At 41.2% G+C, this 26,271-nt stretch overlaps 1 protein-coding gene across 1 annotated transcript; it reads right to left on the bottom strand.

Moving 5' to 3' along the window:
* Positions 1-1,015: 1,015 nt before the first annotated feature.
* On the bottom strand, positions 1,016-23,099 carry VSIG10L2 (V-set and immunoglobulin domain containing 10 like 2). Its single transcript, XM_026718044.2, has 12 exons — positions 21,354-23,099; positions 19,345-19,692; positions 14,408-14,683; positions 13,845-14,120; positions 11,977-12,237; positions 11,007-11,267; positions 10,053-10,343; positions 9,172-9,477; positions 5,614-5,736; positions 4,833-4,857; positions 3,719-3,864; positions 1,016-1,858 (listed from the first exon to the last, which is right to left on the bottom strand). Exons 1-12 carry the CDS (start codon positions 21,430-21,432, stop codon positions 1,731-1,733), a joined length of 2,520 nt encoding a protein of 839 aa, XP_026573829.1. The 5' UTR covers positions 21,433-23,099; the 3' UTR covers positions 1,016-1,730.
* Positions 23,100-26,271: the final 3,172 nt, after the last annotated feature.

Here is a 26,271-nt window from a genome sequence, read left to right as displayed (position 1 = left end):
CTGCCCCACTCATCCATCAGGTCAACAGATGACTAAACCACCCCACAGGCATTGTTTGCTGAGGTGATTCATTATTCCAGCTGTCCAGGGCTTGGCGGCTGCCTTCCACAAAAACCAACACACTAAAACATCATAATGCAAAGACTCCCTGGCAGATAAAATGGGATGGGTGCTTATGACTTGGCAATTCCCATCATGATGCTAAGTTATCGTTTTACAAGAAGAATGGGTTGGAATGTGAAAAAATAAGCAGTTAACCTCCTGTGGAAAAAGATTAATCTGGAAAAAGCAGCCTCATTTTCTTCATTCAGTAAAGAATACATTGGAAAAATATCTAGTCCTACATTATTGGTTGTTGATTGAGCGACGTATATTTTTCTTTTTTGTTTTAAATATGGTTTTACATTGTGTAGGCCGCCTCAAGTTCCCATGGGCGAATAGGCAGCAATATAAATTAAATAAAATATTGCTGAACAACTAATTACTAGCAACCTTAGAAGACTTAGGAATGAAAGATGCTGGAACTAAAAGACACAGGTTCCATATCTTCCCCATTTCAATTGCTTCAACCAGGTTGTGGTCATTCCCAGAAGTGTGCTCTGCACATATTGCAATAGGAAGTTAGGAATGTCTGTGTTGTTGAGACATATTTGTGAATGTCCCAATGCTGGACACAAACCTTTTTGAGAGAATGCATAACTTGCCTTTCTAAGCTTGGCTTAAGGCTCAATAAAAACAAAAAGAGGACATAGACATGAACTTAAATATGTATGTAGTTTCCAACCTCCTTATCTGAAACATGATACCCTTTTCAAAAACCAGAGTGAGTGTGAAATCTCAATTTTCTATTTGCACACATCATTATGTTATCGTATTTATGGTTGCTGTAATTCAACAGTGACTGGTTGGACCTGGTGGTTTCTCCTTCAATTAGACAAAAACTTAATTAGACACAATTAGATAATGCAATGTATACACCAGGCCCTGTGAAATGATGAACAATGGGGTGATGAGCTTTCATTCTGGAGTATTTAAACACCCATTTAATTCAATTTATCTGTTGTATCTTAGGATGGTGAAGTCAAACGAGGAAAAGCTTCAAAACAGCATGGGCTCATCTTACATCCATGCAATTCAAGCACTTGAGTTTTCCATCCCTAAGAAAACAAGATATGTCCAATACCAGAGCATGAAACAGCTTAACAGAGTCACCAAAAATGTACAAGGCTCTTATAAAAAAGTTCAGCATTTGTTGATCTATGAGTTCTGTTTCAGTAACCCAGCTGTGATCTCTGCAGCATCTGCAATCCCAGGAAAATATATTGCTTCAAAGTTTTCTAGCTTATTATGCCTGATCCCATATTGTAACTTGCCTGCCATTGCCAGTTTGTCAGTTTACAGAAAAACGCCCTTTCTATCTATCTATCTATCTATCTATCTATCTATCTATCTATCTATCTATCTATCTATCTATCTATTTGCAAGTAGCTCTTACTCAAAGATGCACTTTGGTTCTGTGGGTGACAATGAAATCTCTTCGGAAATGGTCTCTCACTTTTCCGAGGTCCTTTTTAGAAAGGTCTTGCATAACACAAAAACTGGAATGACACTCCCAGGTTCTCCAGTGCGCCACAGTTGTTCCCTGTGCTTCTTTCTTTCTTTTGCTGATCAAGGAGATCTTTAACCAACCTATCCTACCTTGAGTGCTAAAGTGTCTGGTTTACTAGTGGTCATGGGGTGGCTGTCACTGTGATTGTAACGTTAATTGGATCCTCAGAAGGAGGGCTGGGGGCTGGCACATCTTCCTGGTCCCTTGTTGGATCCTCTGAGGTCACCGCAGCTTCCTTCTGAATTGCCTCTGCAGAAAACAAAGCATATATGACAAGGGCCTATGAGCTGATGGAAGAGAAGCAATAACTAAGTAGAAATCCTGAAGCCCAGATGTTTCCATTCTTTGTTTCAATGGTTACCAGGTTCATGTTCAACATCAACAGATGATCAGGGCCCACCAACAACAACGGAGAATAAGGAGGTTTGTTTGCTAGTCAATGTGTTTCAAAGGCACATTGTCTTCTAGAACAAAAGGATGATGAATGACCAGACCAAAGGGGAGCCTGATACCTTCACCAATGGACAAGCTAGACATCTGAAAACAATCAAGACGCTCATGAATCTCTGCCATGTATAAAATATCTCTTTGATTACAGGAACAGGGAAGCCATTTCTATGCATTTTGAGGAGCTGAGTATTTCTCTCTTCCCAAAATAAAATAAGCCGGCTATTTTTCGGTTTAAACAATAGCATGCTTTCCAGCAGTGCAAAATTGAACATTCTTTCAATAATGGAGTTCTAAATAGCCTCTTTCCCCTCCTTTATCTTATTTTTTTAAAATATGGATTTGCTAGTTTAAAAAAATGGATTTGTTACTGGGAAATGAATAGCTCAGTATGGAAACTGAGCCTATAGACAAAAATGTTTGGGGGCCAATGGGGTGTCTACCTAACTTTGACTCATGAAGATAAAATATATCTTGAAGGACACACCTGCGTGATGTAGACTCTTAGGAAAGCAGGGGTTGGACGTTACCCCCCAAAGCCACATTTACTTGCAGAATTTTGATTTCCGCCTCTAATACCCAAAGATATAGCAAACAGGAAGACGCTTCGGCAAAACTTTCTACCTTCAAGGGTTGTTTTCCAGTGTGGAAAGGAAATACAGGTAGTCATCGACTTACGGCCACAGTTAAGCCCAAAATTTATGTTGCTAAGTGAAAAGTTTGTAAAGTGAGCTTTGCTCCATTTTACGACCTTTCTTGCTACATTTGTTAAGTGAATCACTGCAATTGTTAAGTTAGTGACACGGATGTTAAGTGAATCTGGCTTCCCCATTGACTTTGCTTGTCAAAAGGCCACAAAAAGGGATCCCGTGACCCCAGGGACACTGCAACCATCATAAATATGAATCAGTTGTCAAACATCCAAATGTAAATCACATGACCATGGGGATGCTGCAATGGTCATAAGTGTGAAAAATGTTCTGAATGTCAGGTCCGTGTATCTCCTATTCTTCAATGGAAGAAGAAGGTGAGGGGGGGGGGTTGGCACAAGTAATCCTTTTTTGATGTAACTTTAATATCTTAAGTCTTGTATTGAAATCTGTATAACTTGGACATGATATACAACTGGGGACTGGAGCCCAGATGCCTGGAAACTTGTCACCTCTTGGAGAGATAGCAAGAGGAGAAGGGACCATAAAATTTCCAGCTCCGAAAGAAACTTCCTGGGAAACTTTTCCCAAGTACACTCTCAGAACAAAAGGGGGTAGGATTAACATGTTGCTTCTTTGTATTGAGGAAATCCATATCAGAATAAGGGGAGGGGTTCTAACTCCCTTTATCTATGTTGTATGCCTGGAGGCATATTAGACCCTGCTTTGACTACCACCTGGATAACTTCCTTTTCAATAAAGAATTCCTTTTGAAGTAGCCAGTTTTCAGAAGTTCATTCTTATCGTTGAAGGGGAGAGAGTTTTGAAGCCCGTGCTGTTATTCTTATCGTTTGAAGGGGAGAACCTTACACTTAAGTCACTTTTTTCAGTGCCGTGAACTTTGAACAGTAACTAAATGAACTGTTGTAAGTCAAGGACCACCTGTATTTCACGGTCTGCTCTTGGGTTGATCCATTCAAATAAGATAATCTGAGACTTATCACCAGTTTACCTGCTGGTGCTTCTCCAGTTGTTGTGGAAGTCTCTCCAACCTGCTCACTCGCTTCTTCAACTTGTTCATTGGCTGCATCACTAATTCCTGTTGGCATCTCAGCATCCTCTGGAGTCTCGATTTGTTCACGAGTTTCAGCTCCTGCCCTAAAGAGAAGAGATGCATTGGCCCATAAGCAGCCTTATGAGGCAGACCAGACTGAAAACACAGCCAGGTGAGCTAATTCTGTGTCATTGTAAGGCAACACCAATAGAATCTTGCAATTCTGAAAGTACAAAGTTCCGCCATCACTTTTTCCTGCCTGTGGATCATTTCTAAGTTTCTTTCTGTGCCTGTTACTCAGTCGTGGACTCTTTCCCCTTTTACCTGATCATACCTTAAGCAGCATCCCTTTCCCTGTCTTCCCAGATATTGGTACATTCCATTACACCTATGGCCATTTGCCAGCCCCACCACCTGTTGCTATAGCCACCACCTTGAAAATTGGAAAAGGTGACCAGTCCGGCTGTTGTCAGAACTACATGAAAGAAAGCTTTTCTTATAAAGGTTTGAAGATCAAGCTTTCCCTCCCCAAGCTGTGAGCCAGACTGGTCAATAAACCTATCTGTAGTGAATGTGATTTAATTATTGTGGGCTGGTTTTGATTGTGTCATGATTTCTTGTGTTTTTCATTCTGTCTGCATGTATTGGTTTTTAATCCTAGATGAGCCACCCATAATTTGTGAATTGGGCAGCAATATCGATGGACTAAAATAAACAAACGGTAAAGCACATCTGTGTGTATATACATGTCTAAATTATCTAAATCTCTCTTTTAATATCAATGACAGATTAATATCCACTATGATATAAAGTTCTGGAAAATATAAACTACACACTTTGAGGCAGCTCAGAAAATTCTACTTGTTATAGATGGATAGAAATATTAACCAGATTTACCCAAACAGGCCTTCTTTAGATGTGTTGTACTGCAGTTCCTGTGTTATCTGGAGATCACTAGCATTGTAACCCAAGATAGCTACTGGATGTAGATCAAGGAAAGGGAATAAGAGCAAGAATTCAAGGGGAAAAAATAAGAGACAAAAAGCGGGAAAAAATAGAAGGTGTCACTTACATTCTGAAGAGCAGGTCATGTAACCCTATGTGATAAGAAAGAGAAATCCCATTTTAGAAACTATTCTGAAGGAACAGCTAAACTGTAAACTATTCAAGAGTACATTAACAAGGACTTTAGGGAGAATTTGCAATTATGTTCCACAACCATCATCTCAGAACATCGTATTTCTCTCCTGCTAGGGCCATTAGGGGTAAGTACAATTTTTGCTTAATTGGGGTCTCTGCTGTGGTACAACAGCCTATTGAAATATGCATTTTCCATTACTTTAATGATCTCTTCAATATTAATGCAAGAGCTGTGGCGGCACAGTGGTTAGAATGCAGTATCGCAGGCTAATTCTGCTCACAGCCAGGAGTTTGATTCTGACCAGCTCAAGATTGACTCAGCCTTCCATCCTTTCAAGGTCAGTAAAATGAGGGGCCAGGTTGTTGAGAGCAATATGCTGATTCTGTAAACCGCTTAGAGAGGGCTGTAAAGCATTGTGAAGCAGTATATACGTCTAGGTGCTATTGCTATTGCTATCTATTGCTGCTTTATCATATGGTCTTTAGTGCAGAAACCTTGCTAACGTGTAGAGAAACATAACCACAGCCATCTCAGAATCTTTAGCCTACTGGCAGAACTTAAAGTAAGGAGACAACCACTGAAATGACTTCCCAGAAAGATGTGTGGGTGACTCAACAATTTCTGACTGATTGTCCTTGGAAAAAACTTAAGGAAGGGTTTCCAGAGTCCCAGAACCGAGCTGCTGATTGCCCTCACAGCAACTACCACTCACTTGGATTATTCTCCCAGTTCCGAAGGATGTACTGGAAAACTACGAGAGAGATGACTGTTGCCACAACCATTCCTGCCACAGCAGCCCCGATCACCACAGGATAGGCATTGAAAGGAGGGTCAGCTGCAAGAGAGAAGAAGCATGAGATGAAGGCAGTGGAGTTCTACCAGGACCAAATCTGCAAGGCTTTGGAGAATGATGTGCCAGATGGGCTTTCTGTTATTTTAGTCCCTCCTTCTCTTGCCCAGTGATTTCCAGATGGGTTCATTTTCAGCTCATCAAATCCACCATCTGGCTAGAAGTTTATAGACGCTGAGTACATCTGCTTCATTCTTTAAGAAGAAGGTTCTGGAAGCAATAGTTTGAGCTTGATGAGCCTGTTGTTTATAAAATGTCTGCCAAGGTGGATTAATTGGAGGATATTTATTTATCAGAAGGCAAACCCATCACTGAGTCAACAGTGTCTTCTAATACTTCAGCATCTTCGATTTTCAGACATACACACTTCTGAACAAAGCTCCAGGGTTTACCAACAGCTACCATTTTTATATTCTAAGAAACTTATAGGAATCATGTCAGACTCGGAAGCTGCCTTGGAAATGAGTATCCACTTTTCAGCATGCCAGCACCGCAGCTTGCCCTTAATTTATTTTTAAAAAATTAAAATTATACAGTTCGGTTAGGATAGGGTTCTTTGCAGGTACCAAGAAACTCTCCGTGGGATTATTCTTTCTGCAATAGCTTCCTGGTGTGTTTGCCAAATTTTAGCATGTTTTTTTTTTTTAATGTTAGTTCCTTTCCTTCACCTTCAAGCATAAAGAAATGTCATTTCTCCTGGGAATTTCTGTAGTAAACGATTGTATACGATAAACATTACTTTGGCTTTGCTGTTTTCTTGAGGTATAGCTTGACCTTGTGCATGAAATAGCCCTACGTTTAGTCCGCTTTAGAAACCATCTTTGCTAGGTGTGATGGTTGTGATTGTCTGAATTGAGAAGCCCTGTTGGCAAACGATTATCAAGGCACCTGATCAGTAGGACATCTCTCTCTCCCCCACCCCCCCACACACAAACACACCATCCATTTCTGGGCAAGGAGATTAAAGCTTTTAAGAGAGGAAGCGGTTTGGGGCAATGTCAAAGGGAACAGGGTTAAGCAAGGGTCTCTGTCCTGATTAAATTGTTCTCCTCTTCTGCCTGCAGCTAATTTTAAAGATGGTGATTTCCTTAAAATATCAAGAGATCCAATTACGGATCTCTCGTGTTAACAAGTCATTTCTGGCCCTCAGCAACTCTGCATCATGGGATGATTCTTTCTCTGCCAAAGGAAACCCTCAATGAGGCCTTACACAAACTCTTTTCTGGCCTTTCAGGTCTCCGAGCGATCTTCCATCCCGCATCTGTTTCCAATCGTCTCCGTTTTTCCAAGAGAAGACTTTGCTTGTTTTTCCTGAGCATTTCATTTTGCTTTGCACTTTCCAAAGGCTCTCCCCAAACCTCGCTCAGCCTTGCTTGTTGCAACAGCTGCTGCCCTTATGAGGAGAAAGGATGAGGTGGCCATCTTTGTTTGAATATGGCAGCGTTCACTCAGGATCACCAAGGTAACTGAGGTCAGAAAAACAGGCGATTTTGCTCTTGTGCTGCCTGACCAAACCCTGCTTCTGCAGGACAGATCTTGGCCACGGAAGGAAATGCCACATCAAGCATAGGCAATATTGCTGTGACATTCCTGATATATTCCAACCAGGTCATAATGGCATGGGTGCAACAGTGTTCAGGGCGACTGGAGTTTCTACGCAATTACAAACTGAGTTTTGTATTTTTCCCCCTCTAGGAGAGGGGTCTGCAACCTTAAACACTCAAAGAGCCATTTGGGCCCATTTTCCACAGTACAGAAACCCTGGGAGCCAATAATTTAACAACTGGTGTGACTGGGTAGACGTGGGCAACTCAATGTCACTCATTCCCGCCCAGTCACCTCCTGGTCTGGAATATGGAGCGAGTCTCCATCCCCCACCGTCACCCTTACCTTCTCAGGCCAGGCGAAGAGTGACAGGGAGAGGAGGGTGGGGTCAGACAGTGGTGGATCAGCCAACAGGAAGCCGCAGCAGAGGGCCAAAAGAGCCACATGTGGCTCCAGAGCCGCAGGTTGCAAACCCCTGCTCTAGGAAATGGGTACCCTTCTTAAATCAGGGTTCCCATGTGCTTATTAATTCACAGTAGGATAAGAAGACGCAGCCTTTAATGCCCATCTCATCAAGAGGCTAGGTCTTTTCTGCTGCATAAGGACCTTTCTTTTCTTTATATTTGGCCAGTCTTTTAGCAAGAACACAAATCTGTCAACATGGGCAGAGATTTTTCACCACAACTAGGAGAGCAAGCCTGGTGATTGCTTTGTAAGGAGCCCAGTAGCACATTCCAAGAAGGGGAAGTGCATTTCCCCCAAAAAGAAGAACAATGTAGAGCAGGAAACATGAACTTCATCATGCAGTTAAGAAGTGATGTCACACAGAGATGGAAATCCTGTCAAAGTCCATCTCTTCCCATCCTGATCACAACCTTGAGACTGGTGTGCAACCACCTACATGACTGAGGTCTGCAGATCTCATGCAAAATGACAGAGGAGTAGCTGAGGCACACCAAATGCAGAGGTAAAGGAGCACACCAGAAGGCAAAGAGACACTCAAAACAGATGTTCTGGAAGAAGCAATGGCAGACATGGTTCTTTCTGGTCATTCTATCTAGCGCCACTGCTATCACCATCACCATCTTATAGTAGTAATTGTTTTATAGTTGTGCCAAATTGAAGAGCACTCTGGACGGAATATGGAATGTTGCCTTTGATCAAGTCAGCCTTATTTTCCTGGTTAGCTCAGAACTACCGTATCTATTCAGGAAGGGGGTTTCCAAGAACTGAGACAGCCCAGGCTTTGACAAGGAGAAGCGACAAGGTCTTGCTAATCATTTTGTTTATTTATTCCCCAACTTTGTTAGTTTTATAAATAATTCAAGGAGACAAACAACACAACATTCCTTCCTCCTGCTGTTTTCCCCACAATAACAACCCTGTGAAGTGAGTTGGGCTGAGAGTGACTGGCCCCAAATTACCCAGCTGGCTTTTATAGCTAAAGTGGGACTAGAACTCACCATCTCCTGGTGATTGGCCCAAAGTCACCTAGCTGACTTTCATCCCTAAGGAGGGACTACAGTTTATTATAATTAGCCCCAATCATACCCCTTGTCATAATTTATCATAAGTAGTCCTGATTATCCAACTCATTATTGTAATTTATTATGATTAACCATAATTACAATATACTCCCTCATAGGGTCTCATAGAAAAAGAGGTGGACATATAGATTGCACGTATACACAACCTGCTGTTCTTTCTGGCATCCCCAATGAAGTCCACTATCTCCTCCATGCAGAAAGGACCAGGCTGGAGCCACACATCTAAATGCTCAACTGCCATCTCTTCCTTTAGAAAAACACCTTCCAAAACAGCTGGTTTTCCATACGTGTCTGAAAGTAAGCAGTATAGGTAGCTACTCGAATGCACCTGGGGTCTTCATTTCAGAGGGATACCCAGTGGTGCGGTGGTTGACTGCAAGGATCCGGAAAAAATAGACCACTGCAGGATCCAGGCCGCCCAGTTTTCGGCCACGGACATCAGGGTCAATGTTGTTGGCCACTGTTTCCCAGCTGATGGCCATCTGCTTTGGGCCGGTCTTTTTTGCTTCTCTTCTCTGGACTACAAAGCCAGTCAGGTTTCCTGAGCCTCGAGTTTCCCATTCCAGTTCCACCTCTGTACGGGGGCGGGTGTACATCAGTCTGCTGATGGTCACATTGGGTGGGTTGGGGTATTCTGAAAAGAAAAGAAAAGGCGTATAATTGTTGCTTGTTTACGCATTAGCGTTCTTAGAAGACCTCCCCTCGTCCATGGGGCACGTTCAGTTTGGGAAGCAAGGGCATAACGGAGGAAAAACAAATGCCAGGATCTCCCTCTGCCGCATGGCAATAAAGTACAATCATCGACAGAAATTACTGTAGAAAAAGAATTGAAATCATAAGAAGAAGTCATAAAAGCAGGGGGAGAAAACTTGGAGGAATTGTAGGGCAAGCGTGGACACAGTATTCCCACTTCATGGAATTCTGCTTCCCGGGTTTGGGGGGTCAAAAGGAGCTTTGTGGTGCACATCAAGAAGCAATGGATGGAAACTAATCAAGGAGAGAAGCAACCTAGAATTAAGGAGAAATTTCCTAACAGGAACAATTCATCAGTCCACTTGTCTCCAAATTGCAGGTGCTCCAAAACTGGAGGTTTTTAAAAAGAGATTGGACAACCATTTGTCTGGAACGGTATAGTTTGAAATGAGCAGGGGGGTGGGCTAGAAGCCTCCAAGCTCCCTTCCAACTCTGTCATTCTGTTATTCAACTTACTTTTTACCTGGAGGATGATGGTGGCAGAGGCATTGCCCACAGCGTTGATGGCAGCACATCGGTAGGTGCCACTATCCCGTATCCATTCTGTGTCCTGGAGGGTCAAATTAAACCAAGTATTTTCCTGCTGCAGGTGGTATTTCCTAGTGCTTGCTGTAATGGGCTGGTTCTTATTATTGTACCAAAAGACTTCAGAGCCCAAATAGGCACCTTGGAGGAAGCAGGCCAGCTGGGCCTCGCTGCCTTCAAACAACGAAACCTGGGACCGCTGCACCATAATCCTGGGGGTTTCTGTGCATAAAACAAAGCAAAGAAACTCTCAAAATCATCAGCTGGAAGGAGAGCAGTAACCAGGTCGTGATCTTTCCCTTTGCCCAACGAAGGCTCTGGGCCTTCAACATCCAGATGAAAGCTTTGGCTGAAGCACATCTGCCTTTCCAACAGGCAACAAAAAATAAATAAACTGAGATGGTACAAAACATTCAGGTGGGCTGTCTAAAGAAAGAGGTTGGGAACAACCTCATACCTTAACATGCTAGTAAATGAGCAGCATCGCCCACAGTGGCAGCCATAGTGCAAAAGCAGTTCTACATCTTCTCAAAATGTCTGATCAGCCCCAAAAGTTTACTTGCTCTGGGTTTTTTTTTCTGCTTTGCATCAATCCTTTAAATTCTCAGGAACAGGCTTCTCCACTATTACCTTCCTGACCATGTAAAATTGGAGGATATCTTGGATTGAGCCCAAGATCTAAGGTGGCTCTTCCTTCTTCACTGGGAAGGCCAACTACAGCACCAGAGGACAATTCCATGACATGATGTGTTTGTAACTGAATAAAGAGACAGGGAGGAAGGGATCAGCTTGGGACAGGTAAACAGTGTCTTTCATATGCTGATGAGCCGGTCAACCCTCCCTAGACCCTATTATTTTTTTCTTGACCCAGGTTTATCTGCTTACCCAGACGAACGTGGCACTCAGCAGTTTTTGCCCACAGAGGGTGAGCGGCTGTGCAGGTGAACGCCTTGCCTGCAAGAGTGGCATTGGGCTTCATGACAAAAACATTGTGCGATGGTTTCATGTTTCCCAGCACATGATGCCTCCAGTCTCTCCACCAGAGGGTCACCTGTGGTTCTCCACCTGGCCGGTCACAGGTCAACATGAGGAATTCATTCAATTTGGTTGCTACCACACTGCAGGTCAGGCTCCCTTTTGGAACCCCTGGAATAAATTGGTAAGAATGCAGAGGTGGTTTGCCTTTGCGTACTTCCTAGGATTCCTAATAATGGTTATTAGCTGGATAACTTTTCATAAGTAAAGAGCTAATTAATGAGCCTCATAAATTATCATAAAGATGAGTACAACAAATCATTATAATTTATGACAGTGAGACAATTAGGGCTTATTATTATAAATTATGCTAGTGAACTAGAATTATCATCATAACTAATAATGAAATGACTTGATTTACAGGAATTATGACTTTCTTTAGGGATTTAACTTTAAAGAGCCCCTCTTTGAGGGGGATGGGCATTCTGATATGTGAAATAACAGGAAGGAAGGAAGGAGGGAGGGAGAGAGGGAGGAAGAGAAGAGGGAGGGAGGGAGGGAGGGAGGGAGGAAGGAAGGAAGGAAGGAAGGAAGGAAGGAAGGAAGGAAGGAAGGAAGGAAGGAAGGAAGGAAGGAAGGAAGGAAGGAAGGAAAATTTAGGCCTGAATATAAAAGTGTCTTACACAATTTGCATAAGGGGGTTATAACCATCCTAATTACACAGGGTTCTATATCCCTGTAGTTGCATTTCATTAAAAGAAAAGAAAGGGAAGTTTAATTAAGCATGAATTGTTGCTGTAGCATAATTGGTATTTTAGCATCAACTTTTGGGACCCGCCTCAACATCTGTCTCCGAGAATAGCAAGAGGTTGGTACTCACAGACAGTGACCCTGCAAACGGCATCCTTTCTCAGTGCTGGATGGGAAGCCAAGCAGATATAGGAAGTCCCATTGAGAAGATCTGCACCCTGATGGATTTGAACAGCTCTGGAGAAGCTTCCCGTGTCGGTTTCTTCTGCCCTCGATTTTACCCACCGCAAGTGCACTGAAGGGAATCCCCCTGGCCATAAACAATGCAGAGCAAGGTCTTGGAAATTGGAGGCAGGCAGCGACATGCAGTGGAGCTGTCCCTTGGGCAGATCTGTGCATAGGGTAAACATCGTATCAACAGCAACGAGGAATTACTGGGGCCAGAAACATCCCTGGAGGAAATCATTATCCAAAAGGTGATGGTGGCGAAGAAGAAGGTCCCATCCCTGCTGCTTTGGGATTAGACACAAAAGCTTGTTTTGAGCCACAAGGTGTTTGTGTCCATCTTCTCCATGCCCCCCCAAATCATTGCTCTTGCAATCCAACTTCTACCCAAACAGTTTATGCACTGCTCTCTCGGAACCTCATGACTTCTTGGCCAGGAGCAGGAGATATAGCAGATATTTGCCTACTCTTTGCATTAGCACACCGGGGAAAGCTTTGATGACAGAACTGGTCTCAAATGGCTGGAAGAAGCAGAGAATCCTTGCTGTGAAAAAAAAGTTGGCTACTGCCTGCTTGAAGACGTTCCTTGGTGGGAAAAGAAGCTGAAGGAAAGAGACTATTGCCCTCACTCTTACACTTTTCCATTGGCAGTTTCACTAAACCATGGAGCTGAGACTCATACAGGCAAACTCATAATTTATGGCTTCCTATTTTGACAACCTCATATTTTTCTTAAGCTTTGAATTTCTTTGGTTTTCCATCTTTGCAAATCCCCTCATTCACCTTAACCTGTTTCTAACGTAAGAATGCAGGTCAATCGGTGCAATGGCATTACATGAATGCATTACAAAGTTGTAAGATCTGGGTGCTGAGTCAATATCTTCAATGAAATAAAGTTCTATGGAAATGCTAGCTCTGGTCTCAGATAAGATCATTTCCTATATACGAGGATGATTTTATTTGTGCATTTATTTATTTTGCAAAGAAATATTAGGAAAACGACTTTCTCCCACACCCCTTACAGCTCAAATTCTGTATGGTACCATCCAGATAAAACTGCATCATGTGAAGATGATAGTACAGAAGTTGGAAGGCTCTGCGTTATTTCAGGGAATCTAAGGATCTTGCAGGTTGGTCTTTGAGGTGTTGTTTTGAAATTCGCTGGGTTAATTTGGTCAATGTTGTTACCAAACATATATTTCAATGGTCCACAGACAACAAACATCAATCAAAAGGCCTGCTTTGATCTACCTGAAAAACATCTGCCTGCTTTCTGCTGCAAGACACAAAAGCAACATTGACCAATGATTACTTTCCTGTTCTATTAATACTTTTAGCAAGTTGGCCTCCTTCTACGTGATTATTCCATACAGAAATCCATGGAGTCTTTTAATTTTATTTCTCTTTTGCAAAAAAAGAGACAATTTGAAGAATTTCACCAGAAAGAACAGACTCTGTTGACACAAGACACAATGAAAATCAGGGCACAGAGCAAGAACTGTTAATTATTCTCTCAGAAGGGAAGCTAAAATATTACTACAGAAACCACCAGCATTGGTAACCATGGTAGAAGAGGCAATCACCACCTTCTTTGGAACTCATATTTTACACCCAGATTATGTTGACATTTGTCTTTTGGCATCTTTTCAGCTGTGCCAGGATGGTAATGTTTAGAATAGTGGATTTTTTAAAAAAATCTAGAAGATAGGGAGATAAGAAGCAACAGAACATGCTAAAACCTCATGCCTGGAAAAACAGGTAAAGGTAACTTACAATAGACAGTCAAGATAATAGTGGCCTGGGTCCGAGTATTCAGGTGCATATTCTGAGCTAGGCAAGTATAGATGCCTGTTTGTGTCCGTGAAATTCTGGCTATCACATACTTCTGTCCAGAGTAGACTTGAGAGCTGTTGTAGAACCAAATGTAGTGGCTGGGAGGATTGGAAGGAGCCAGGCATGTCATAATCACCTCTTCTTGTTCATTGGCTGAGAAGCCATGTTGGTTAATTGCAAATGGTTCTATGCTGATCACTGGCTCATCTGGACCATCTATGGAAGATTAAACTAGTTAATAGAATGCAATCTGAAGAAGGCACTTCTGTTGATGAGATGCTGAGCATCTGAGGATAGATCTCCCCAGTCTGGTGTGCTTCTGATGTGCTTCAATCAAGTCAATACATCAGAAGTAGACCAGATAGGAAAGACTGATTTAATCTGCTTCACTAGGAACCGTCTATTTTATTTCATGGTCTACACCTGGCAAGACTAATCTCTAATTGGCTGCACACAAAGTTTCCCCAAAATAGAAAAATTGGCCTTATTGACCAGTTGCTTACAGATAACGTCAAGGTACATCCCATCACTGGTTTGGCTGTTGACCTCATTTCGGGCTGTGCAGGTGTACCAACCCAGGTATGTCCGGTTTGCTGAGGTGAGGTTTAAGACATGTGTCCCTGCTTCAGCAAGAACTACCATGCCATCTCGGTTAGTGTAGCGCTGCCAAGAATAAGCGATAGGAGGTGTCCCTTCTTTCACTGTGCAGATCATCACAACTGGCATGCCTTCCACGGGTGTTGAATTGTTTATCTGCAGAAAGGGCTTGGGAACTGGGACTGGAGAGACCAAATGAAAAGTTAAGAAATTAAGAAGACCAAGACATCTTTACATCAAGAAACATGAATGGGCTGAACCAGTCATACCTACACAAATCCACTTCTGGTTATATTAACTGGACCCTTAATGAATGTACAACTGAACCCACACATGCAACCTTCTACAAAGCAGTAACAAATCTGGGACTACAACAACTAGTAACCAACAACACAATTGCCTCGATCTCATCTTCTGCAACAGTTTGAATTCAATTTACGGAATACAATTTAAAGAACTCTTTTCCAACAGTGACCACACATGATTGACTTTTGTCTCAACATACGTCCACACAAAAATCATCACAACAACAGAAACCCCAATCATAACTTCAAAAAAGGCAACTATGATCTTATAAACAATGATCTCTCATCCCTTGATTGGCAATTTCTATTCTCTGGATGCAATACTGTAGAAGATCATTACAACATATTTTTACTTGAAGTCAAAAGAGTCATCAAACTATATGTATCATTAACAACTCCCAAAACCAGAAAAAAAACAAATTACCCATAACAGTAAGGAAGCTTTCCACTTTGGTGGAAAAAACAAATCTGGTTATGTTGCCAACTTCAAAAACCGATACAAAAATTTATGCCACCAGATAAAAACTGAATGCACCAATTATCACATTAAACAAGAAGAAAACCTTCTACGCACCAATTCCACCTGCACTTTCTACAATTTTGTAAACAACAAACTAAAAGACTCAAGGTCCATCCCACCCTGAAAGGACCTAATGGTAAAGACTGCAACAACGACACTTTAACACATTCTTTGGCTCAGTATTTGTAAACAGCAATGGATCATGCCCAGTATTTCCTAGTTGAACCACAGATAACTACAATGATCTAATACATATCAATTTTACAGAAGACAATGTTGAAAAAGCACTGCACAATCTAAAACCACCTCTATCTATTGGACCGGACGAAACATATGCCTACTTCTTTAAAAAGCTACCCATTGCCATAGCCAAACCTCTAAGCATAATCTTTGAAAAATCTTTCAGGACCAGCTCCTTGCCAAAACTATGGTCACAAGCCACGGTCATCCCCATCTTCAAAAAGGGAGACCCCAGCCTAGTTGAAAATTACAGACCAATCTCCTTATGCTGCGTCACCTGTAAAGTCATGGAATCAATTATTAACCAATCCATCATCCTTCACTGAGAAACAAACAACCTACTCTCTAATAAACAATTTGGTTTCAGGAAAAAAACTATATATATAATCTGCAACTCTCACACTGCAAAAACATATGGACTACACAACTCGATCAGGGCAAAGCAAGAGATGTAATCTACATAGACTTCTGTAAAGCCTTTGATTCAGTGGTACATGACAAACTACTCCTAAAACTAAAATCTTACGGTATCTTGGGATACCTGCCTTACTGGATAGAAGCATTCCTGTCAAACAGACAACAAATGGTCAAAATTGGGAGCGTCCTATCAAATTCTGTACCTGTCAACAGTGGTGTCCCCCAAGGCCGTGTTCTAGGACCAACTCTTTTCATACTCTACATAAATGACCTCTGTGATCATATCAAGAGCAGCTGCATTCTCTTTGCTGCTGATGTAAAGCTATTCAACACCACCAACAATACTGCTACTCTTCAAAAAGACCTTGACTATGTATCAGAATGGTCAAACAAATGGCAACTTCAAATCTCAACAAATAAATGCTCTGTCCTACATATTGGCAAAAAAAATCAGAAAATAAAATACAGGCTGAATAGTCAAGACCATGTTGATGATCCAAACTTTGTCAAGAATCCTGGAGTACTCATCTCTAATGATCTAAGTGCTAGAGCCCACTGTAACTACATAGCCAAAAAGGCGTTAAGAGTTGTTAACCTAATCTTACGTAGCTTTTATTCTGGTGATATTACACTAACAACTAGAGCATACAAAACATTTGCTAGACCAATACTCGAATACAGCTCATCAGTCTGGAACACATCTGATATTAACACAATTGAGAAAGTCCAGAAATATTTCACAAGAAGAGTTCTCCACTCCTCTACTCGTTGCAGAATACCTTATGCCACCAGACTCGAAATTCTAGACCTAGAAAACCTAGAACTACGCCGCCTTCAGTCCGATCTAAGTATAGTATATAAAATCTTACATTGCAATGTCCTACCAGTCAATGAATACTTCAGCTTCAACCATAACAACACAAGAGCAAACAATAGATACAAACTCAAGGTTAATCACACCAAACTTGATTGCAGGAAATACGACTTCAGCAACAGAGTGGTCAATGTCTGGTTCCCTTAAGGGAATGCATCATGGTAAATGTAGTTAAGGTATCCTGGGAAATTTAGTCCATGTTACATGACCACATCTGTAATCCTAATTGGTCACTAAATTGACCCTCGATGAGTTGGAGGAGTTTTCCTCACTCTTGGCTGAACTCATGGACTCGTGGTAATTGTTCTACTTCTATCATTACAAGATGGGAGAAAAGGGATAGGAGATAAACCATCTTTTACCTACAAGACAGATATGCAAAGGATTGGTCATTAAAGAAGAACTTCATCACAAATGTGAGTTATGAGGATACCTGATGAACCAATAAAAGTACTTCGTTACGGATGTTTTGTGGAGTTTATATATCTGCATCTGTATCAACTCTGTGATTTCTTCCCCAAACCCCAAAAACTTTAACCTTAGACTGTCTACTATTGACCTCGCTCCTTTCTTAAGAGGTCTGTAGGGGAGCGTGCATAAGTGCACCAACGTGCCTACCATCCCTGTCCTATTGTTTCTTTTACATTTTTTATTTTTCTTATATGTATCCATGTATTCATAACTATGTTTTTACTGATACCTATTATCTTGTAAGCAATTGACAAGAGTAAATAAATATATAAATAGTTCTTTTAAATTAGGGAAATGATTTAAATCACCCATCGAACTACCCAAAGACTCAAGATGCAAGCTAAAACAGAAACACAGGCAACTCAACTATTGGCGTAAAAGTTCATATTCATCATATATAAACATAAGTTCACTTTTTGCTATTGCCCTGGCTATTACTTAGAGCAGTGTTCCTCAGCCTTGGCACTTTTAATCAGGATGGACTTCAATTCCCAGAATTCCCTAGCCAGTATGCTGGTTGGGGAATTCTGGGTGTTGAGGTCCACACATTTTAAAGTTGCTCAGAAAAGCTGAGAAACAATGACTTAAAGCATGTGCACTTTTTACAATGGAAAAAAACTGCATGTTTATGGTTTACTTCCAGTGTTAAACAAACCAATTTCCTTACCTGGGGAGGAAAAAGAGCTGAACAAGAATTCTGAAACTAAATTCAGCATAATTTAAATGATTTAAAGATTGAATACTTTTCTGCTGGGTGACTTTAAAAAATAATAATAATGAGATGCAGTGAAAAGCTAGTTTGCTTAAGAACCTATTTTACTTAATCTCCCACCCTACAATGTGGGAAAAAGTATGTCAAAGACTTGGTAGCAAAAAGGTTACTTAATTCTGGCTTATGTTGCAAATGCAGTGGATTGAAGTCCACTAGGACTTTGGCTTACACTTACATATAGAGCATCACTGGCCTATTCAGACAAAGAGGTAGATATCACAGACTTGAGTGGTGTTTGTTTTTTTCCATAATGCAGTTTTTAAGCATCTGAACATGGCAACAGAGGAGTTCTTTGCCTCCCTCCCTCTGCTAAAAACACCAGGCTAATTGCCCAAGGAAAAATAACAAATCAAGTTGTCTTGTGATCAAAGGCAAAGATGAACCTTTGCTGAAGATGAATAACATACCTGGGAGAGAGTATCCCCCATCAGCCAAAGAGCTTTAATAACTTGAATTTGACCAACTGGGGGCAAGAACAGCTGGCCAGGGACCATCAACACTGAAAGACTGTGTGCAACATTTGACCTACCCCAGATGTCAGGTTAAGATGAAAGAAATCTGAGATAGAGTTTCTCCAATGGACCTTTTTGGAATTCATTGTTGGAATGTATTTTTTCTGCAATAACTACAGTAGTATCCAGCCAGTAGATGGCAATGTTTACAAGTTTGGATCTATGGTATATACTCTACACTCTTCTGTTCTAAGAAGAATTTCTAGTTTCCTCTTACAATTAAAAACAGGTAAGCAGTAAAGCACATGGTGACTGTACTCTTTGCTCTGCTGTGCTATATATAAACAGAATTTCTAACAGACATTCTCCCCTTTGTACAATTTCCTCATTAGCCTTGCCATAATCAATCATAAGGGCCAAATCTAGTGAATTTCATTCTACTTTTGTAGAAGGTGAGCTATATTTTTCTTTCTTTCTTTCTTTCTTTCTTTCTTTCTTTCTTTCTTTCTTTCTTTCTTTCTTTCTTTCTTTCTTTCTTTCTTTCTTTCTTTCTTTCTTTCTCCCATCAATATCATCTACAGGCAACTTTCCTTTTAGCAAACAAAGGATTAGTTAGAATGGCGGGCCTTTATTTTGAAGCAGGAATCCTTTCGGTCTGACAGGATGATGGGAAGACAAAGAAATTGAGCCAGGTCCCTCTTCATGTTTGCAAGATCAGAAGGAAAGTCCCAGAAATCAACTCTGATCTCATCTCTGAGAAAACACCCTATTTCGTCAGAAGCTGTGACTTACCCAAAACGAGAAGCTCAATGTAGAAATAAGCCACTTTGATCTCTCCATCCACTTCGTACATTGCTTGGCACATGAAATGTCCCTCTGCAGCTTGTTGCAGTTTCTTAATCTCTAAGGTGCTGTTTCTCAAACTGATCTCCCCCAGAATGGCAGAGGCCTTCTCCACCTTGGACTCAAGGCCATTGCTGATGGCTACAGCTCTGGGAATGAGGGAGCCAGGTTTGGTGAAACTCCAGAAGACAACCAGGGGTTGTACTATGTCACCACATGCAAGCCTCACTGAGCGGTTATGCACCCCTTTGACCACTTGCTCATCATATTCTGCATCTTCCAAAGGGAGAAGCTGACCTGGGGGGAAGAATGAATGAATGAATGAATGAATGAATGAATGAATGAATGAATGAATGAATGAATGAATGAATCAACTGATCAATTAATGCCAGGCTTTCAGGCCTCTCCAATAACTAATAAGCATTTTTTTTAATGAATAAAACTCAGTTGGCTGTCATCTTATTCAGTTTAGGAAGATAAGAGCTTGATAGAATCCATATACTATTGAAGACCAATTTCTTGAGAAGGCAGAGAAGCAAGATTACTTTTATTATTCCTTTTTAAGCCACTTTTAAAAGGGAAAACCCCTTCAAGTATGGCAGGAAACAGAGGTTTCCCAAAAGTATTTGACTTGTGGCTGTGGACCAAAAGATATTAACCTTTGATCTGGTCTAGCACATTGCTCCACATGTGTTCAATTCTCAGCCAGCCTTCCTTAGTTTAGCGCCTCATCTGATTGATCTTATGCACCTCTAATGAAACTTTCGTATGTTGATATTAGGTTTTACTTGACTGTTTTGCTCTTACTGTATACTTCTCTTTTATTTGGATATGATTGGTTTTCATCCACCCATCAGAATTCTAAAGAATAAAAAATGTTTTGAACATACTGAGCAATGAAGAAGAAATGAATAAATATATGTAGGTATATGTATGTATGTGGCAGAGTAGGTGGAAACCTGGAGAAGCTGCTATTAGAAGGTTAAATTTCATCATGTTGAGGTCCTTATCATTCTTCTGGAACCTTTCCAACTGTTGATCTTAAAATAACACCTGTTAGGATGGATTACTCATAGGTAGCAGCTAACATTTGGCTGTTTTAGACAAAGGAAAAGGTGGCACGCACAAATCCTGCTCCATTGCAGCTGCTACAAATTCATTTGAAAGAATATTTTGGCATTCTGTTTTCACAGGGTTTTTCAGAGATGTGAATGCCAGCATTAAAGTTCTCCAGTATTGTTTGTTCCTTCAGAAATTGCAAAGAAAGAAACAAAGGAAGTCTAAAAGAAATTAGACTAAATTGCAGACAATAGACTGTCTCCAAAAGAATGGCTCTATTAGGAAAATTCATATTAAAAACAAACAAACACCAAAACATAGATATTTATGTATTGATGAATAGAAGCTAGGTTGTTTGCATTTTAAGCAATATTTAATGAAATGTACATTTACAGCTACATAAATTACGGGAAGAGGCATGGAAAGCATCCAAGGCCATTTAGAATGGGCAGCTCTACAAATTTGATAAATAACTATAATAGTTACACAATAACTAGAATAATTACACAACACTACAAATATAAATAAAAAGATTTTCTACAAGTCTTTCTACAAGGCACCCACCCACATGCACACCAGTTTAGACTAATGTACTATAACTGTGTATCCTGGGCTGAATCTCAACTTCTGCGATAGTTATCATGTCCTCCACCGTTGTCATACTGACCAATGAGAGAAGAATTCAAAAAAATACAAGCAGGAGGCAGCCAAGGTACAATCCAAGGTACACAGTCTTCCATCGAAGCTCATTACCTTATTGTAAGGCTGAGGCTTTAAATATTCCACCATTGGGACTCACAAACAAAAAAGAAATAAATAAAATATTTTGTTTACTTCATAGGTAGACATTTTTTTTTGCATTGTAGCTGGCCTGATAAGATTGCTAACGGGTTACTCACCATAAACCACTGCTGGGAAAATATACAGGATTTTCAGCAAGCTGTTAAGTTGTAGATTCTTTGCCAATCCATAATCCATTGCTCCATGTCACTACACAGGACAAAACCCAGAAGACAGGTCCTATGAGCTCCTTCCAGAATTTCACATCTGCCCAGCTTCCAGGCACGCCATGGACTTCTTCCCACTTCCTATCTCTTCTGCAGACTTACTAACCTCTGTGACTAGGGGACAGGACAGGCCTCTCTGTCTCTTCTTAAAATATGCAGCCCTCATTAGTCTCAGATTACCCCCGAATCATCCCCGATTAATGTTCAATTATTCATTTATTCTTACTTAATATCATTTCCTTGATCTATTATGCAGGAGCTTCTTTAGAGAAACAGTGGAAATACAAGTCAAGTTCCTTTGGTTTGAGCATCCTGAAGTCGTGGTTTCATACTAGTGGAAGATAAGGACTGAAAGCATTAAATTATCCATAGGAAAGTCTAAGCCACGTGCTTCTAGTTTGCAAACCTCTCATGCAATTATATTTCTTTGGACAATTTTTGTTCAATGGCAGAAGAGTAAGTGTTTTCTTGCTCATCTTTGAAGGCATACTCAATTGCAAAGTCAACCTCTTCCTGGGTTGAAACCTTTTAAATTTCCAATATGCACATATTGAACACACATCAAATACAAAAGTATAGCCAATATCCAAGCAAAATAAAGTATCATTCAATGAAGACAATAGATATATGGAAGAATTCTTACGATTCTCACAATTGCTAAATAATCTATATTCTTCAATGCAGGTTCTAGTTTGAAATATTCCCTCTTGCAAATTTCGTAAAAAGATGTTCTTTATTATCTGGTTTTATATCTTTCTAACTATCATTTTAGGCTCACTGATCAATAGTTGCTGGGATCATATTAGTTCTCCTCATTGTGCTGAAAATATTATTTTCTGGAAATAGTGAAAACCTGGCAAACTTCAGCTAAGGCCCATATTGTAGAGAACATTTATGTACAGAGCATGGATATTTATAGTTATGAACACCAGAAGTTATATTGGAAATACGGACAGACTGATGGATGGACAGACAGATGGACAGATGGAAGGATGAATAGATGAACAGGCAGATGGATGGATAGATGGACAGATGGACCGATAGACAGGCAGATGGACAGAGGTAGTATTCTCCTTGGTAGCTTAGAACATGGACAGAATGAAAGCCTCTGATGCAGAGAAACCATGGCTGAGTTGCTCCAACAAATGGTGCCTCAAACTACCCAAAGCCATTTTGCTAGAAGAGCATTCTATTTTCCACCAAAACTAACAAGTCATCCTTTATTTTGACCATGCACGATTCCCCATCTGGATTTCACAAGTGTAAAGGTTTTCCCAGTGAGACTGTCCGGTTGTTTGCTTGCTACTCTCTCAGGATTTCCAGTCACCCATCCCTGCCGTCTCCAAGACCTCACGGCTTCACAAACACAACGGCTGCTTCTCAGATGCTCTTCTTCTTAGGCTTTAGAAAACAGATCCCTCAGCAAAGGGATGCTCCTGTCTTTCCTAGTGAAAACAAAATGGGATAGAATGAAGTCACTAGAGTCAAAGGAAAAAAAAACCCTTCCCCCCAAAAGCAACCAAGAATCCAAATCGAGGGGGAGAAAATTAGGAGGGCAGAGAAAACCAAAAGAAAGGCCTCCTCCATGAATTGTGTATATTGCTGTTTACTGCGAGTGGCAAACAAATTTCAGTGCCTCCACAAGTTCTTTCTTTCAGTATGTAGGCACGTCAGTCCCCAAGGGACAGATACTATTACTACGTAGGGTACAGACCACACACAGCGAGAACAGAAAAACACAAGCTGGATTATCAGCTTTCTCCTCGTTCTCATTACACGCCCAGCCCTGACTGATTCTTTGGCTGCCGCTGTTCCCTCTCAGGGATCCCAAGTGAGAAGAAAACCATGACTGGTCGAGTTGGAGGTTAGAGGCCTTTTAGGTCAGGGAACAGGTGGGGAGGAGTTATTGATATTGATTTTACCATGGTTAACCTTTGGTTGCATGGCCAAATGGAGAGAGAAAGTCCCAAACAGCTCAATTTTAAAGCAAAATTGACTTCCTGCTCCGATGCTACATTTCATGAAGATTTCAAGTCCAAATTGACTCTGTTTATTGAGTAGCGCAAGGATTTTGTCCATATGCAAGTAATAAACATGATCTATTTAAGACAGATGGTCTTTGAAGAAGCAGAGTAGGAAGAGTATTGATATTTTTGAACTTTGGTGTGGGAGAAAAACTCTTTGAGAAGCATGAAAACAATCTAATGGAACATTGAACAAATCAACCCAGGATTCTCATTCAAGGGCACAAATGATAGATTCAAATCACCCTACTTCAGGCACATCATGCAAAGACCTGCCCCTGATGCTAGGGATGGTAGAAGGAAAGACCATGGCCAGAAGCAAAGTGGATGGACTCAGTTACACCACAGATAGGTGAACCGATGTAACAGACTATCAGAATAACCTGGAGCAACAGGAGGAAGAGACACACCCAAGATAGTGGTTAGATAACAGAAATTTGAGTCCAAACCAGAAATGTAATTTGAGACTCAGACTAGATCAGGGGTATCAAACTCAAGGTCTGCAGGCCAGATTTGGCCCATGGGGTGGTTAGATCTGGCCCGTAGGGCTGCCCCAGAAACAGTAAAGGACCGACCCGCGGTGCCTCTGCCAGAGAAATCAGAGCTTGAGGAGGCTGTATGCAGCCCTACCGGGCTCCGTTTTTGGCCACAACAGCCTCCTGCAGCCCTCTGCCAGCAAAAACGGAGCTTGGGGAGGCTTTGTTTTCACTGGCAGAGAGCTGCTGGAGGCTGTCACAACAGAAAACAGAACCTCAACAAGTGACATCGGGCTAGCCACACCTCTGGCCTTGCCCACCCCAGCCATGGCCACTCCAGCCCCCCAAAGTCAAACCCTGATGCAGCCCTCAATGAAACTGAGTTTGATACTCCTGGACCAGATCCTCCCTTATTATTGTATAGAAAAGGCAGGTTCAGATTTGCAAGATTCTGTTACTCTAATCCTATAATAAAAATAGTATAAGTATTCATAAATTTGGTTTCTAATCTGACCTACCTGAAAGTGCTGTTAACATCTTGGAGGCCTAAAAGACCAAATTAGATAAATCATCACACAGAGAAAATCTGTAAAGAGCTGGCATTGACTTGATGGCAACATAATCAATTTAAGATGGGCGAGTTTATTATTATTAGGGTTAGAGTTTTAATTATTTAATATAAATATAATTTGACAGATGGGGTATAGCTCACAAAAGCATATTTGATGGAGTTCCCTATATATACAGTGGTGAGATTCAAAAAATTTTACTACCAGTTCTGTGGGCATTAAGAGGAAGGTTACTGCAAAATCCCATTCCCTCCCCACCAGAGGTGGTATTCAGCAGGTTCTGACCAGTTCAGGAGACCTGGTAGTGGAAATTTTGAGTAGTTCGGAGAACCGGCAAATACCACTTCTGACTGGCCCTGCCCCCATCTATTCTCAGGCTCCCATTGAGTGCCAGCTGATTGGCTGAGTCTTCTTTGGTTGCTCTGCACAGGAGAATGGAGCTGGAAAGCAGGTTAGTGGGGTGGGGGGGGAATGGAGATTTTGCAGTAACCTTCCTCTGCCACGCCCACCAAGCCACACCCACAAAACCGGTAGTAAACTTTTTTGAATCCCACCACTGCTCCCCACCCCACTAACCTGCTTTCCAGCTCCATTCTCCTGTGCAGGACAACAAAAGAAGACCCAGCCAATCAGCTGGGACTCAATGGGAGACAGAGAATAGATGGGGGCGGGGCCAGTCAGAGGTGGTATTTGCTGGTTCTCTGAACTACTCAAAATTTCCACTACCGGTTCTCCAGAACTGGTCAGAACCTGCTGAAGACCACCTCTGAATATATAAGGTTAAAAGAATTGCATGATCATCTGTCTGGAAAAAAAAAGCCCAGCCATTCTCTGGCTTTTTGAAGACAAGTGGTGGTACTATTGGTCCTTCTCTTTGAGGGCAAGGAGTTGCAACATTCAATTGTCTTAAGACCAGAGTCATCTGCTGCAAGGCACTTTTTTCACAATGCCTGTCCAGCCAGGTTGTAAGAGAGAAGGTTCTAATAATTAGGAAAATGATCTCGCATCAAACCATGAGAGCATACTCTTCTCGTCTTTCTCTAGACCCGCTGATTAATGAGCTTAGAGTATGACTATATCTTATTATTTAAAAACAGTTATTTTTAGCAGAACCCACTCTGTGCTCAGATGGAATATAAACATCAATCCAAGGAACAGAGGAGAAACATTTCCAGCAATGTAATTACTCTCCTTTTTGTTCTAAAACCAAAAAACATCTACAAAGTTACTTAAGGATTGATGGGTTGACCCCATACTCTTTATTAATGTGCCAATTGATTTAGACATCAACTGACCATGTATGGTGTTTTTTCCGAGACAGCTGTCTGCCAAATGTGTTGGGACTACAGTTCCAGAAAATTCAGGCCATAGACATGTTTGCCTAGGTGCTGTTCCTCATTCTTTGTCTACTGAAGTTCCTTATTAAGACATTGCTGTACTTTTCAGCTATCCTGGCAGCCAAAAAAGCAAACTTCTCTTGCCATCAAGAGAACAGAGGTCTATAACCTGGGGCCCAGGTACTTTGAGAAGGATGCAAGTCCTTGAAAAATTAGGAACAAATTGTAACATGAATGCTAGAGAATGGGGAAGAAAGATTAAAAACATACTTGGAGATTATTTATAACACCACAATTCCATTTGAATTCAATTTAAGCGATGCCAAACTACATCAAATCAACCTTTATTATAAACAACAGCATGGGGAAGGGGAAGCAGAAGAAATTTAAAAGCAATAAAAAAC

Source organism: Pseudonaja textilis, chromosome 9 (genome assembly GCF_049901715.1).
Source record: "Pseudonaja textilis isolate UNSWEBS1 chromosome 9, rPseTex1.2, whole genome shotgun sequence".
Classification (NCBI taxonomy): Eukaryota; Metazoa; Chordata; class Lepidosauria; order Squamata; family Elapidae; genus Pseudonaja; species Pseudonaja textilis.
The sequence above is the reverse complement of the archived record's forward strand: the minus strand, read 5'-3'. Positions and strand labels throughout refer to the sequence as shown.

What these genes read in the sequence shown, in the direction of transcription:
- VSIG10L2 (XM_026718044.2), bottom strand. Translation starts at nt 21,432, where the DNA reads ATGGATTATGGATTGGCAAAGAATCTACAACTTAACAGCTTGCTGAAA. An exon ending in TGAGTGCCACGTTCGTCTGG is followed by an intron (nt 10,344 to 11,006) that starts GTAAGCAGATAA and finishes TTTTATGCACAG; the next exon opens with AAACCCCCAGGATTATGGTG. An exon ending in CTCTGAAATGAAGACCCCAG is followed by an intron (nt 5,737 to 9,171) that starts GTGCATTCGAGT and finishes TCTCTCTTGCAG; the next exon opens with CTGACCCTCCTTTCAATGCC.